This window comes from Drosophila rhopaloa, unplaced genomic scaffold (genome assembly GCF_018152115.1).
Source record: "Drosophila rhopaloa isolate 14029-0021.01 unplaced genomic scaffold, ASM1815211v1 contig_4, whole genome shotgun sequence".
NCBI classification, from domain to species: Eukaryota; Metazoa; Arthropoda; class Insecta; order Diptera; family Drosophilidae; genus Drosophila; species Drosophila rhopaloa.
In genome coordinates this window covers 1,095,746-1,112,747 of record NW_025335134.1, presented here as the reverse complement: position 1 = coordinate 1,112,747, position 17,002 = coordinate 1,095,746, and the positions used below count along the sequence as shown (strand labels likewise).

The following is a 17,002-nucleotide window of genomic DNA, read 5'->3' as shown; positions in this document are numbered from 1 at the left end:
ATTTTGCTCAGAGCATCAAGCTTGTAGGATCGCCGTCGGATTGTTAAGTCCTGTTTTTAGGGCTCTATTTGGGTTTAGGGGCCAAATGAAGATCTGGGTGCTTTCCCAAAGAAAACATCAGGTGTGGTTTGACATTGCACGTACGCATTTTGTGCATTTTGGGAGCGTCCAGATTTGAGTTCTGTTCCCTAAGTAAATTGGTGGGGGCTTTGACTTCTTTTGGACTACTTGTCCAGGTTCGGATTGATTATTTTCAACATCCGATAAAAAAGCGAATCTATTTTTACTAGTTACCCCTAGTTGTTCGCTGCCTGTATTAGGGCAGTAGAGCTTTGGTTTATTTTCAACTATTTTATTTTTCGGGCTAAGTTTCCGTTTTATTTGGATGTAGCGATCCATGCCCGCCTGTATAGTCGGACCCGCTTTTTGTGGTTTAATATTGCCAATATTGGCAATCGTACCTACAATTGGTGTTTTAATTTTATTCGGCGCTGCAGAAGTCGACAACGCATTCGATATCGCGTTGTTGGTGACGAAGATTGTTAATGTTGTTGTTGCGGTTGATGCGGTTGCAGAAATTAATGAGGTCATAGTGCTCGTGGCTGGTGAGCTGTAAGTCGAAGCTGGGGGTGGGGTACTACACTACATGCTGGGAAGTGTGAGTTGGGGCGAGAGAACAAGACCGTGGTCTTGCACTGTCAGTGGTCAGTAGGGCTGAGTTGCTCTTTGAAGAAGTTTTTTCTACTTCTGTATCACGGATTGAGAAATAAGAGGGATAACCGTTTCTCTAATATGGTCATGTTAAGAAAATTTATATGTTAAGAAAATTTAAAACAATCAAAGTTATTAATTTGTATATATCTAAAAGTTATTCTTAGTCTAAACAAACATATTCGGACGTTGATGCACTATGATCAGCGCAAACAAGTAGCCCTTACGACACCAAGCAGTGCTTGTTACGCGCGGAGCCTAATAGGCGTAAAAACGAGATCGATGTAGAAGCGGACAGACTAAGATTACAAATACGTACGAGACTAATACTAATACTAATTTTGTGCTAGGTAAGATAAAATTAATGATTTTAGGCTTGGCAAAGAGTCGGTAGTAGAAATAATGTGGTATAGTTTATTATAGTCGTTACACAGTACTCTAAACGGTTCATGCATATCAAAGTTAGATCTATAAATATTTAATGTAAGAGGAACATAGTTCCTGGTAATTCTATTAGGCACGGAGAAGCTTATGCGACCCAGTAACTCGGGACTCTCCACATCCCCGTGAATAAGTTTATAGATAAAAGTTGTGCCAAGCATCGTTCTCCGGTTTACTAAGGATGGTAGATTAATTAGGAGAAGTCTACAAGTGTAGGATGGTAAAAATAAGGCTTGCATTCCAGTTAAGGCCCAGTAGAGCAAATAATAAAAAGTTCTTTTGCACAGACTCTATCCGGTCTATATGTACACCATACTGAGGACTCCAAACTGCTGAACAGTACTCCAGGATTGGACGGACTAGTGAAATTAACAGAGTCTTTGAAACATAGGAATCATCGAATTCCTTTGACCACCTTATAATAAATCCAAGTACTCCCCTGGCTTTATTCACCATAGAAGTAATATGGTCACAAAACTTAAGTTTTTGGTCAAGAAGGATGCCAAGGTCATTAACGTGCGTAATTCTAGACAACGCGCAACCACCCAGCGTATACGTTGCATATTGTGGGTTCCCCCAAAAAAATGTCATTACTTTGCACTTAGCGCTTTTTAAATCCAAAAGATTTTCACAACACCATGTTTGAAAAGCATTTAGGACAGATTGTTAGTCTGAACTGCTAGAAATTGCGTTATATTGCAGGCATAACTTAACGTCATCTGCGTACATAAGGACACGCGACTTTGTCAAGACTAGAGGGAGATCGTTTATAAATAAAGTAAAAAGTAATGGGCCAAGGTGGCTTACTTGCGGGACGCCTGAAGTAGCTCGGATCAAATCAGAGATCGAGTTTTTAAAGAGGACTCGTTGAGTCCTACCACTCAGATAACTTGAGATCCATGTTAGAAGATCACATGGAAACCCTAATAAGTCTAGCTTTAATACTGAATCAAACGCTTTACTAAAATCAGTGTAAACTACGTCAGTCTGCATGTTCTTTCTAAAGCCATTTATTACAAAAGACGTTAGCTCCAAGAGGTTTGTCGTCTTAGATCTTCGCCTTATAAATCCATGTTGACATGGAGATATAATCGATCTACAAAGATGTTGCAAATGGGGTGTAATAGTGTTTTCGAAAAGCTTTGGGATGGCGGATAATTTGGATATGCCTCTGTAATTACTTGTACTGCATTTATTTCCTTTCTTATGAAGGGGAATGACATATGACTCCTTCCAAATATGTGGGAACAAAAAATTAAGTTCGACTTGGGTATGGCATTTGAATAAGACGGATTTGGACGGGATAAAATTTGACCGAACCCTTAGGTACCGAGAGATGGCAGATTGTGAAGTTTAATTTCTAAAATCCCGACAGATACGACACTTTCGGTTCTTTTACAGTTATTACTGGACTGTATTTTAAAATTTTTGCTCAAAATGGAATACAAGATGCGTTCCAAAGAAAACAGGACTTAAAAAAAAGAACAAATAGTTTTTTCGGCAAAATCAATTTATTTTATTTCAAAATGGTCTCCTTCTGCTTCTATACAGCTTTTTGCACGGTACAAAAGCATGTCGAACGATAACACAAACATACTGACACTTAAAAAAAATAACTTAATTGCCAATCTATGAAATGTCATGAAATCATCACTAGACAATAGATACAGATAGCAGATTCTAACGCACCAATCGACAGTTACCAGGCGCTAGATTCAAAAAGTGCTGTTTACTTTGGAACGCACCTTGTATAAGAAAGAAAAAAAGTGAGAAATTTTCGTCAGTTTTTGCCATTTACATGTAATTTTTAAAGACAAGAACATGATACATACTAAAATGGCCGTTGATCTAAAGATTTTTTTTTACCGGCATTAGTAAGTTTAATAAAGAACTTTTATTTTAATGGTTATTATTTCTTATTTTTTTAAGAGGGTCGGGGAAAGCATTTCTTTTGTTAACAAGAAAGGAAAGCTAACTTCGGGAGGAGCCGAAGTTGATATAGCCTTGCAGAATATTCTGTAAATTATATTCTCCAAAATCGGATCGGTTATTCATATGATGCATTCTTAATACTCATAAAAAATCCCTACTTCCTAACTTTAAAAACACCAAAGTTATGTCATTTCCAATAGTTCAGTTATATGGCAGCTATAGGATATGGTCGGCCGATCCTTATGAAATTTGGCAGGTCGGATTGGTTGTCCAAAAATAAAACGCATAGATAATCCCAACTTTCTAACTTTACAAACACCAAAGTTATGGCATTTCCGATAAATCAGTTATATGGCGGCTATAGGATATAGTCAGCCGATCCTTATGAAATTTGGAAGGTCAGACTGATTGGCCAAAAATAAAATCCATAGATAATCCCAACTTCCTAACTTTATAAACAGTAAAGTTATGGCATTTCCGATCGTTCAGTTATATGGCAGCTATATGATATAGTGGCCCGATCCGGCTCGTTCCAACTTATATACTACCTGCAATAGAAAGACAACTTTTGGGAAAGTTTCAAGCAGATAGCTTTAAAACTGAGGGACTAGTTTGCGTAGAAACGGACGGACGGACGGACAGACGGACAGACGGACATGGCTAGATCGACTCTCCTGGTGATGCTGATCAAGAATATATATACTTTATAGGGTCGGAAATGTCTCCTTCACTGCGGTGCAAACTTTTGACTGAAATTATAATACAAGGGTATAAAAATGAAGGTAAAACTTACAACAAAAGTGCATTACACTTTGGACTGATTAGAGCAACATTGTTCTGTTTGGTGGTACAGGGTGTAGAGAGTAGGTTCGACACCACCAAAGTCACACAATAAAGACCGTTAATCACGCTGGTCTGACCATCAGCACGCTAAGTTTTGGTTTGCATCCGACCAGATCCAACTCAGGCTTAAGACCGATCAAAAACTTATTGGGCATGTCAATAGAGATGTAGCCATTGTTAAACCATCTAGCAAATGTCAGCTTTGGCAAGTGGTTCAGCAAGTATGGAATGAAATTCCTATACAGCGCTGAAAGGACCTTTTCGGTTCTAAGTATCATATGTTATATAATAGTAGATCATCATTTATGGAGATATATTTCTAAGTTATAAATGAAGTTTTTAAATTTTAAGTAGTGACTACTATTTTCATGAACGGCCACACTTTGTGATTTTTCTGTTGATAAGCCCTGGAGAGCAATCATTTATAAACTAGTATTAAAACTCACTTGAACTATTAACATTAAATATATATTTTCACGATTTGTTTCAAATAAATTGCTCTTATTATTTGATTTTCCTGCCTAACGTGATGCGGTTAAGTGCACTGGGGCCGTGATGACATTGGTTGGCAGTCGACTATCTAAATGACTTAAAACGACGGAGCATGCTTCTATTGTAAATAATATTAGGTGTTGGAATTAGTTTTAGAGGTTTTCTAAGAGATGGAGTTATAAGTGTACGTTACATGCGAGCACACCAAAGCAATCACTCGCGCCAATTTATTATATTATATCATAGCTTGGATTATCAGTATGCGTCATCGCGCAAATGTAAACAACGTACATTTGAAATGATTATTCAATATGTCGACTTTCGTGCCGAATAAACGCAATTTGCGGGAAGCTTTATTGTTCTGCTTCCATTCAAAGAAAACTGCTGCTGCGAATCGTTTGCTGCTCGAGGAAGCTTACGTGGATTATACTCCATGGATTTCAACATGTGAGTACTGGCTTCGGCGCTTCAAAAAAGGGTGGTTTTGACACCGATGACAAGAAACATCCTGGACAGCCGAAAAAGTTCGAAGACGAAGAATTGAAGGCGTTACTCGACGAATATCCGTGTCGAACGCTGAAAGGATTGTCGCTATCATCCTCATGTCGCAAAACCTGTCAAAAATAACTTGGAAACGTTGAAATGGGATCCTCTACCGCGCCCGCCGTATTCCTCAGATATTGCTTCGTCAGATTACTACTTGTTCCGATCGATGGCACATGGCATGGCTGATCAGCACTTCACCTTTTTCGAGGAATCGATACATTGATCGAATCAAATGACGAACTGTTCTTCAAAGCTGGTATCCGAAAATTGACAGAAAGATGAGAAAAGCAGTGGCTAGCGATGGGCAATACTTTGAATAATCGATTTATTACTAGTTTTGTCTCAATAAAGCCTCAAAGTTCGAAAAACCTTTTAAACTAGTTCCAACACCTAATAAGTGACACAAAAATTATTTGGCAATACCAGAACCTTCTTTATTTGGACTTAAATCGAGAAAAGAAAGTCTTCATTACAATTGTTAAGTCCCATTCTGGTGCTTTAGGAATTTGTAGAATGAAATATGAATAAATTGAAGATTTAAAATGGACCGTTTTAAATATAGTCCTTCAACACTTTATTCTTGAATCCGAGTATATGAGTAAAGGGTTCAATGTAATGACATGGATATCTTTGCTGCTGATTCGCTAGCTTTATTGACTCGGGTATTGATCATGATCAAGTAGTATATATTTACTTAATAGGGGATTAAACGCTTTTTTATCTGTCACCTACTTCACGAGTAATGGGTAAACGGGAACACATAACAACATATTATCTTTCTGTTGGACAAACGCAAATTGCCACCTACTCAAGAGGAATTATCTATATAAATTTATTTTCATTGTATTCTTGATCGCATTAATAGATATTGTAGACGTTTAAGCTCTAATATTAAGAATTGTAAAATTTTGTGACAATAAAGGTCATGAAAGTCAGAAACTATCCAATCGATTTTATCTAATAGTTTTAATATTCAGATTGCGAATGCGTCCTGCACAGCACTAAAAATGGTCAAACACAAATAAATAGCCCATAAAATGCTAAATCTAAATGGTGATTACATTATACATTCTTGAATAAGTCCGGTCCAAGTCTGGGCGTCGCTGATGACTTGTTTCACCATTGACAAATCATTTTAAAGACGTGTATATTGCATTCTATGATTATTGGATAACAGATAGGGTCTTGAGCCATGTGTGGTTAAAATGTGAATTTCATAAAACTAAATATGTGTAATGGTCGCCATTTATAACCAAATACCAGTTTCAATAAAATCATTTCAGTCAACATTTTTTAACCAGATAACTGATTAAGTAAATCCCAAAACAAATTCCACAAACTTATCTAGTCCCTTATCAGAGTATACTTTAAGGAGGCGATCGGTTATCAGCTGCTTTGTTAAGCGCAGCCAAATTAAGTCGGTGAAGTTATTCTCTTCTCAGCGAAAAAGCTTATTACACTGGAAATTTTCGGTACATATACGCCCACGCGGCTGCAATCGCTCTCTTCTTTTCAACCAGCCAAAGTCATATTTATCTCACGAATAAGTACTCTGCCCAACGCCAGAGGTTAAGTGCAAAGCTCATAAAATTTTAGCCTCGCGTTAAAATCATTAAATTGAAGAGAAAACGAACCGAAATTTGTGTCCCCAAGTGCGTTGGCCAAAGCCAAGTTAGTGGTTGGCAGAACCCTAGTTGCCACTTGCACGTGCCGGTTTCCGGAAAATCTTCCGGCGGGAACCTGTTTCAATTAAAACTCCCGGGAAGTATATTCCATCACAGGTATATGTACTTTTGGATAATATTCAGTACTCCTGAATAACAGAAGCTTTCTATACCAAGTTCAAGTGTGTACCTGGCCACGAGCCCCACACGCAGACGCCTCACGGCTAACAACAGCCCTTGGTCCGAATCAGCCTACCGGATAAAGTAGTTCGTGGTTTTCCTGTGCGCAGCAGACTCGGATCAGGAAACCGAGGGCATCATTTAATAATAAGGAACATGAATTAATTTGGGCCCAGTGAACTTCTATATACCTTTTGTAAATCCGTTAGAAGTGGTGACGATGGTTGTTGGTCGAGGCTAAGTATCTAGCTTTTGCCAAAATAAATACATAAAGTAAAAGCTTTCCTTTGCCAATAAAATCTTTATCAATGTTTAGAATCTAACCGTCTGCAACAATAACAACGTGTAACCCATCTCTACGCTGGAAGGTCTTTCAACGCTGGAGCTGTAAACATGTGACTGATTGTATTCAAAATGTTCTTGTATTGAGAGTTTGGTGACGGCTTGAACATTTATACAGATTAGTTTTTGGCAAATAAAAGTAAAGAAAAGGAAACATAATAAAAATTAATTAAAACAGGAACAGAAAAAAATTAAATAAATAAAATAAAATAATCAAATGTAAAACCTAGCTATACCGACCACTTTTATCTAGCAAACACCATATCTAATAAGAATAAGATTAACTTTCACGAAATTAGTATAATAAGCACGATTTTCTAATCTTTAAATATGGAAAAGTAACAAATTTCTAAGAATTTCTATATTAAAGCTAATTATGTTTACGCTCATTTTAATACATTAAGACAATATTTGTGAATAAGATCAAAATCAAAAAAAATATAATAAATTGTAATATTAATACTCGCTTTGAAAATAATATTTAGTGCTTACCCTTTTGGGTAAATAAATAAAAAAAATTGAATTTAATTATTTGAAAGAAAATATGAACGGATAGAAGTTTATTTTTTCCTAAACTGTCATGGCAACTTAAACTAAATTTTTTTTTTTTTTTTTATTTATTTATTTTTTTTTTTGTGCGTCTTCACAGAGAACGGTCGTGTTTTTGTTTTGCGCTCCGAATTTTCATTTTTCTTATTGAAACCACCGGGGCTTACTTAAATCTCTTCATCGTAGCTACACCTTTAAGTGTTTTCTAACAACTTTCCGTTCGCTTCGCGAGTGCATCGTTATTAACTTGTGTTTAGTAAACAAAAAGTTTTTATCATAATTTAATTCGGTGCTGGTTTGTTGTTATTGTTTTCTATTGCCCCTCTTTTCAGTCTTTCTCTTCGTCGTTGAGCGCTGTTGGAACGGCACGCACTCCAACGGTCAAATCTCTCAGAGGTGTTTTATACCGGAGTTAATCGGTTAATAATCCCGCTCTCTCTCTCTTTTCGTTTCTATATCGTTTCGTGGTGCCTAACATCAAAGTAATTCGGTGTTTCGCTCCCGCTCCCGCTCTGTCGCTCTGCTTGATCTCTCCTTAAAAAGTTCTTGAGCGCTTTCGATTTTTTTGTCCGCTATAGTGCACAGTGGTCCGTGGTCAGCGAAAATGGCTTTCTGTTTATTAAAAAATTGCAAGAAAGTTATCTCGGCGGGACAGCAAAGTATTCCCTGCCATACATGTGATAAAATTTATCACGCAAAGTGTCTTGGCTATTCTGGCCTGGTTCGTGATGCCATCGATAAGAGGAGTGGCCTACGCTACTACTGCGATGAATGCATTGTATACGAGAACCAGGCAATAACTATTAGGCGGCTCACAAAAAGCAGTGTTACGGAATTAATCCGGAACTGCCGTAAAAATACGGACCTGCTCGTGGCGCTTGAATCTCAGCTCACTAGCCGCATGCTAGCTGAGCCCGATTCCCCAAAGCGCAAAAAAGTCGCGGTCGGTGGGCATTCTACGGCAGGTGCTGTGCAACCTGCTACCCGCGATTCGACTCCAGCTCAGCTGCCAATCTTAGGCGCCACTCAAATGGTACTAAGATCGGGGGCAAAAAGTGATTCGGTATCCGAAGTTGCTGGAATCGATGTGGCTCCGCTAGGTACTTCAAAATAAAGTAGTGGCCCCAACACCTCATGTAGACTTAACGTCCGGATTACCGGCCGAGACTGGTAGTACAGATACAAATTCTGTAGTACCAAAACGGGTTGCATGTGTTGTACCAAAAACGGTTACTTGTGTGCCCCAGCTAAAACATGTATTTGTTTCACGGCTCGCCCCAGACCTCTCATCATTGGATATTACGGCTTATATCCGTAACAAAATCCAAGTTGATGATTTTAAGGTCGAACAATTTAAATTTTCTTATGCTAGGAAAGTATCATCATTTAAGATTGGTATTCCTTGTGCTCTTTTTGCATCTGTGTGTTCCACCAGTTTCTGGCCCGGGGGCCAAGAGAGAACGCTATAGTCGGGTGCCCCGACTATCAGATACCCGTTACTCAGGTAAAGGGAGTGCGAGGGAGATGGAGATAGAAACTTTGATCACGCATAACTTTTTAACGAATTTTCCGATTTGAAACATTTCTTCTACATTTCGATAGGTATTGATAAACACAATAAAACTGCATTTTTACTTTTCCGAAATATTTAAATTTTTAAAATCGTATATAAGCGATTGTGGGCGTTAAAGGGGGCGTGGCACCTTTTTGAAACAAACTTGCGCTGCGTAGGAACTCCTAGAATCTGCATGCAAAATGCCAATCTTCTAGCTTTTATAGTTTCCGAGATCTCAGCGTTCATACGGACGGACAGACAGACGGACAGACAGACGGACAGACGGACAGACGGACATGGCTATATCGACTCGGCTAGTGACCCTGATCAAGAATATATATACTTTATAGGGTCGGAAACGCTTCCTTCTAGCTGTTACATACTTTTGCACGAATACAATATACCCTTTTACTCTACGAGTAACGGGTATAAAAAGAATAGTTCAGGGGAAATGGAAAACACCATTAAAGAACCATCCCCAGCGCCCTCCACATCCTCTTCTGTCCCAAAAAACTAGCCTCCTCTTTTCTTCTTTGCTATCAGAATACAAGAGGCTTACTTAGTAAGCTGACTAAATTGTATTCGGATAGTTTTTCTTTTCCATATAATATTATGGTATGTACAGAGACCTGGTTAAGGCCGGATATTCTTAGCTCCGAAATTCTCTCGGGTAAGTACACAATTTATAGGCTTGATCGTCAGTCCAGACGGGGAGGTGGAGTCCTGATTGCTGTCGACTCCACCTTTTCGTCTGAATTACTAACTTTCGAAGAATTTTATGACATCGAATTCCTAGGTATAAAATTATCGTTTCCCGGTAGTTTTGTATATATTACTTGTTCATATATCCCACCATCATCTGAGTTCCCTATTTACGCAAATCACCTTTCCGTTATTCAGTCCATTTCCAAAAAACTGTCGGATCGAGTTCAGTTAATTGTATTAGGTGATTTTAATATACCTAGTGCGACATGGTCCCCTGACGAAAACTCTAATATTTTACTTCCTTTAGCGCAGCATGACTTTATTGACGGCTTGCTTGACATTGCGCTATCCCAAGTGAACCATGTTAAGAACTCCTTAGGACGTTTACTGGACTTGTGTTTTGTTTCAAATTCAGAAGGCGTTTGCCTATCAAGAACGTCGCCAATTACACAACCAGAAGATCCTTATCATCCAACTCTAGAGCTGACTGTAGACGCAAGAACAGAGCTGAATAAAAAATCCGAAAAGTCGGTTAAACGAATCCGCTGCTTTCGTAAGGAAAACTTTCATCTTTTAAATACTTTTATATCCGGCTATGACTGGTCCGAATTTTATTCATGCACTAACATGGCTAAGGCCGTTTATATCTTTTATAATGCATTGAATTCCTTCTTTTATCTGTGTATTCCGTTATACTATCCGTCAATTTCAAATAAACCTCCATGGTTTAATAAAGAGTTGTCACACCTAAAAAATATAAAGTCCAGACTTTTCAATAAATTTAAAATGTGCGGTTCACAATCTGCCTTCTCTCGGTACCTAAGGGCTCGGTCAAATTTTATCGTGCTTAACGCCCGGTGTTATAAAAGCTATTTGACTCGTTGTAGGGTCCAATTTTCACAAGATCCAAAACAGTTTTATAATTTTGTTAACACTAAGCGTAAATCAGCCTGTTACCCTGCATCACTATCATTCGAAAACTCTACGGCAAATTCTGATCAGGCAATTGCCGATCTATTTGCCCAGTTTTTCCAGACAACATATTCTGTTTCATCCCGTCCAAATCCGTCTTATTCAAATGCCATACCCAAGTCGAACTTGATTTTTTGTCCGAGGTTAAGCGAAAGCTCCCTTCTTTTGGATCTTCATAAAGTTAAGCCTGTCTATTCACCGGGTCCGGACGGAGTTCCAGGCTGCGTGCTGAGGTACTGTGCTGAAACTCTGTGTAGACCTCTGTACAAATTGTTTACCTTGTCTTTAAAAACATCTCATTTCCCACTTATTTGGAAGGAGTCATTTGTCATTCCCCTTCATAAGAAAGGAAATAAATGCAGTACAAGTAATTACAGAGGCATATCCAAATTATCCGCCATCCCAAAGCTTTTCGAAAACACTATTACACCCCATTTGCAACATCTTTGTAGATCGATTATATCTCCATGTCAACATGGATTTATAAGGCGAAGATCTACGACGACAAACCTCTTGGAGCTAACGTCTTTTGTAATAAATGGCTTTAGAAAGAACATGCAGACTGACGTAGTTTACACTGACTTTAGTAAAGCGTTTGATTCAGTAAATCACTCGCTACTTGTATTAAAGCTAGACTTATTAGAGTTTCCATGTGATCTTCTAACATGGATCTCAAGTTATCTGAGTGGTAGGACTCAACGAGTCCTCTTTAAAAACTCGATCTCTGATTTGATCCGAGTTACTTCAGGCGTCCCACAAGGAAGCCACCTTGGCCCACTTCTTTTTACTTTATTTATAAACGATCTCCCTCTAGTCTTGATAAAAGTCGCGTGTCCTTATGTACGCAGATGACGTTAAGTTATGCCTGCAATATAACGAAATTTCTAGCAGTTCAGACTTACAATCTGACCTAAACGCTTTTCAAACATGGTGTTGTGAAAATCTTTTGGATTTAAATAGCGCTAAGTGCAAAGTAATGACATTTTTTCGGGTGAACCCACAATATGCAACGTATACGCTGGGTGGTTGCGCGTTGTCTAGAATTACGCATGTTGATGACCTTGGCGTCCTCCTTGACCCTAAACTTAAGTTTTGTGACCATATTACGTCTATGGTGAATAAAGCCAGGGGAGTACTTGGATTTATTAAAAGGTGGTCAAAGGAATTCGATGATCCCTATGTTTCAAAGACTCTCTTCATTTCACTAGTCCGTCCAATCCTGGAGTACTGTTCTGCAGTTTGGAGTCCTCAGTATGGTGTACATATAGACCGGATAGAGTCTGTGCAAAAAAACTTTTTATTATTTGCTCTACGGGGCCTTAACTGGAATGCAAGCCTTATTTTACCATCCTACTCTAGTAGACTTCTCCTAATTAATCTACCATCCTTAGTAAACCGTAGAACGATGCTTGGCACAACTTTTATCTATAAACTTATTCACGGGGATGTGGAGAGTCCCGAGTTACTGGGTCGCATAAGCTTCTCCGTGCCTAATAGAATTACCAGGAACTATGTTCCTCTTACATTAAATATTTATAGATCTAACTTTGATATGCATGAACCGTTTAGAGTACTGTGTAACGACTATAATAAACTATACCACATTATTTCTACTACCGACTCTTTGCCAAGCCTAAAATCATTAATTTTATCTTACCTAGCACAAAATTAGTATTAGTATTAGTCTCGTACGTATTTGTAATCTTAGTCTGTCCGCTTCTACATTGTGCTTTTAACTTCTCGCGATCTCGTTTTTACGCCTATTGGGCTCCGCGCGTAACAAGCACTGCTTGGTGTCGTAAGGGCCACTTGTTTGCGCTGATCATAGTGCATCAACGTCCGAAAAGTTAAAAAATGTATCTTTAGGGTATCTTCTTAAATCCGATAATGAATATTATGGTTGGGTTGGGTAGAGACCGCAAGCGTCAAATGCCCCGTAGACCTTGCCAATTTTTGCCTGTAACCGTCTGATTTGAAGCTCATTATATTTTGTCTGTTTTCATAAGTCGTAAATTTTAATAAGTAGTTTCTGAAGGAATCCTAAAAATTAATGTACGTGTGGATAGTTAGATAAGGCAATTAGACCCACCCCACCGCCGAAAGAGCTAAGGTACCAGAGGGTTCCATTCGCCGTTCCTCCTAACTGAGTAGAAGTTTGAGAGCCCAATGATCAGTGGCCTGGTTTATCATATACCCCGTGAATCCTTTGCTCGATATCTCGGAATCTCATCCTTAGTCAACCTCTATATAACTTTTGGCGCCCAACGTGGGGCCATTACATAACTTTTGGCATCCCAACGGGGGATATGATTACTTATATTTAAAGAATTCATATTTTTGATGATTATTATAGGCAGAAGAAAATAAAAAAATTGATTTTACATATAAATACTTTTGGTTAAAAATTAACTATTAATATTTTAGAAGAAGATATCAATAATAAATCACTTTGCACACGTCTCCAAAACAAATTCACTTAATTTTTTAAAACTAATAAAATAATGTTACTAATAATTATTTTTTTTATCAAGGCACCAAAATATGCTAAATGAAACAAATATTTCAGAAGCTATTATAAAATGAATTAAAGGCTTTTTCAGGCACTTTTATAGTATAAGCTAGATTTACTGCAAAGGAACCACCCGTTTTTCAAATAAAATTTTTTGTATACATTTTCGATCGTTTTTTGGTAAAATTCCTCAGAGCTAACTATAAATTAGGTTTGCCATAAACGATTTGCATCTATGATATACATACATATTTATCGAAAAAACGCTACTTTTTTATAGCAAGTGCGGAACCAAACATGATTATACACCATAAGCTTATTCGCCAATACCGTTTAGAATTGTTAAAGGATTACGTTTTCTCTAAGATTTTGTAGCTGTTTAAACATAAAAACTTGGCTCAAGCATAATGCTAAATCAGAAAACATTTTGTAAATATTTATTTTGTAATATTTTTACCTTAAATTAGAGTATATCGCGCATTAAATATATTAAGTTCGCACAATCTTAATCAAGAAACATTACACCTTAAGCAATACTGATTTAATAGACTTTGGTGGATTTTAATTCCTTTATATTAAAATATATTTGAAGGGCAAAACTACTTCATGACGCCTGGAACTTGGCTTATGCTGGAGAACTAAATTTTGCCATTGCTCTTAATATGACTTTATCCATGAGAAAGGAACGTAATCATATTGTATGGAATCCGGTATTTACATTTCTAGACCAAATCGGCAGGCGGCTGGATATGTCGTCAGTTAAAAAAAAGTTTGAGGTATGTAACAAATAAATATACAAAAATTGTCATTAACGTTTTTTTCAAAGTTGTACGTTATACACATTTTGGCTCCATTATATGATGATTTGGGTACTGAAAATGCTAATGAAGACATTTGGAAAACAGACTTGCGAAAATTGACTAAAACATTTCTTTGCCGTGCGGGCTATTTTCCATGTATCAAGGCTGCACAAAAGGCCTTTGAAGTGTGGCTCAACAGTTCTAATCCAAACTTTGAAAATCCGTAAGTATTTTACATATTAAATGTTAGATGAGCTGGATCATTTTTTTTAACGTTAATGCACTTTAATCAGTACAAACATAACGAGTGGAGTCCTATTTCCCTTGGGGCGAAAGCTGGCCTTGTATTTCTCTTTTGTTTTTTTTGTATCTCTTACGTCTTTCTTTTGTGCGTTGACCGTTTTTACCGCAGTGCTGTCTCTGGAGTTGTTTGAGCATGCAAATGAACTTTCTCACTAGTGAATTTGATAAAAAAAATGTATTTTTATTTTTATAATCACATATTCACGATTACCATCTTCAATAACTCGAACTGATTTAATTCACTGTTCTTTTACTTTCACTGGATTTATTCAACTGCTCGATTCGGATCTCATAAACGGACTGCCTTGCGTCGAGTTCAATGATCAATAATCAAACCTCGGCTTAAGAGACTTATCCCAAAAATTAATAAGAGAGTCGGAAAATAGGATGATGCAATTTGCCAATTAACTTTGAAATCTAAATTCGGCCGGAAATTGCTGTTTACATTAGCGGACTTTACAGATCGCTTTGCGGATATTTTGTTTACGTTAGCGGCCTCAGAGCTCGCTTTGGGGCTCCAATGCTTACAATATCGGCTTGGATGTTTACCGAATCCGTTTGATGCGGACTGCGTGAAACTGATCTGGGTGGCAATAATTTGGAGGCATAGTTGACAGTAATAGCTGACTACGGATTTATTCTGGTCTGTCAGAGTTAATTGAAATTTAGCTCTCGGCACAAAGTTTTTTATAAATTGGGTAAGAGCCCCTAAATAATTTGTCATATAACTCCCCCCATTCTAAATTGAATAGTCCCGAATCATTCTAACTGATGGGTATATTGAATGTACATATTTGGCTATTTAATTTGACAAGATATTTTCTTCTAGGGTATTTTCATTGTCGGGGATATTATTTATTTCATTATCAGAAATTTTGCTTTCTGGTTCAATTTCTATATGAATTTGCCATGGTTTGACTATTAACAAGAGAGAACGCTATAGTCGGGTGCCCCGACTATCAGATACCCGTTACTCAGGTAAAGGGAGTGCGAGGGAGATGGAGATAGAAACTTTGATCACGCATAACTTTTTAACGAATGGTCCGATTTGAAAAATTTCTTCTACATTTCGATAGGTATTGATAAACACAATAAAACTGCATTTTTACTTTTCCGAAATATTTAAATTTTTAAAATCGTATATAAGCGATTGTGGGCGTTAAAGGGGGCGTGGCACCTTTTTGAAACAAACTTGCGCTGCGTAGGAACTCCTAGAATCTGCATGCAAAATGCCAATCTTCTAGCTTTTATAGTTTCCGAGATCTCAGCGTTCATACGGACAGACAGACAGACGGACAGACGGACATGGCTATATCGACTCGGCTAGTGACCCTGATCAAGAATATATATACTTTATAGGTTCGGAAACGCTTCCTTCTAGCTGTTACATACTTTTGCACGAATACAATATACCCTTTTACTCTACGAGTAACGGGTATAATAACGAAAACAGGGCTTCAGAGAACCGTTTAAAAATGGTCGACATGCAGACTATAGATAATCAAAGATAACATCACTCCAGACCTGAGGATTTCATTGAGAACATACAAGTTGGATGATCTGGACACATTAATGATTCTGGCTGACGAGTACGAAGAGCTCGACAAAGAGCGAGAAGAATTCGTCAACGAACACAAGTTTTCACGGAATAAAACGGCAGCACGACCACAAACTAAATGCAGGAGATGTGAAGACAGTGCCGTAAACCAAACACCGTCTCTTGGTCAGGGACACCGGCCAATGTAACACAACAAAGACAGCCAATGAACACCATATGACACGCAATACAATGCCAAGAGCTACTAACGTACAAACCCACATAATGAACCCACAGGAGGCATGTCGCCGTTGTGAAGAGCACGAACACTGGGCACGGTGATGCCCAAACCAGAGGCTACTGTTCTGTTGGGTATTCGGCAAAGTGGGCGTCAGGAGCGTCGAATGCTGTCAACGATCGGGAAATGGCCATTCAGCCGCAGAGAGATGAGTGGGGGTCGCACAAGGCTACCTCTCCAAACTAATTGGCAGGCTAATCGAGGATGAGCAGCAATTGTCCGCAACGATGATGATTGGTGAGCACAGCTACAAAGCCCCAATCAACACTGGAGCAACGGCAAGCTTCGTTAGCGAAGGATTGGCGGACAATCTTGCTGCTCTAGGAAAGATTACAAAGCCAAGACGACAAGTTAGGTTGGCAGACGGAAGATACGGCGGGTTAAGTGCTCAGCTCGAGGTGGAGCCTGTTGATTTTACCAGGAGTAGTGGATCCGTTGGTATTGGGATGGAACTTCCTTATACAAGTCGGAGCCGAAATAAAGCGTGCTGGACACGAAATCACAATACCATCCAGGAACAGGCGCAATGGATGGCTCGAGAAGAAGTCGTTCAACAGGCAAGCAAGGCGAACGACACTAAAGCATTTTTAGAAAAAGAGCTGGTAGACTTCAACACAATGATG

At 38.3% G+C, this 17,002-nt stretch overlaps 1 protein-coding gene across 1 annotated transcript in view; it reads left to right on the top strand.

Moving 5' to 3' along the window:
- The window catches only part of LOC108038952 (aminopeptidase N), a 534,976-nt gene that overhangs the window by 243,424 nt on the left and 274,550 nt on the right, over nt 1-17,002 (top strand). Inside the window, exons 8-9 of the mRNA XM_044461508.1 lie at nt 14,034-14,217; nt 14,268-14,464. Coding sequence (XP_044317443.1) covers nt 14,034-14,217; nt 14,268-14,464 — 381 coding nt within the window. The remainder of the gene's footprint in view (nt 1-14,033; nt 14,218-14,267; nt 14,465-17,002) is intronic.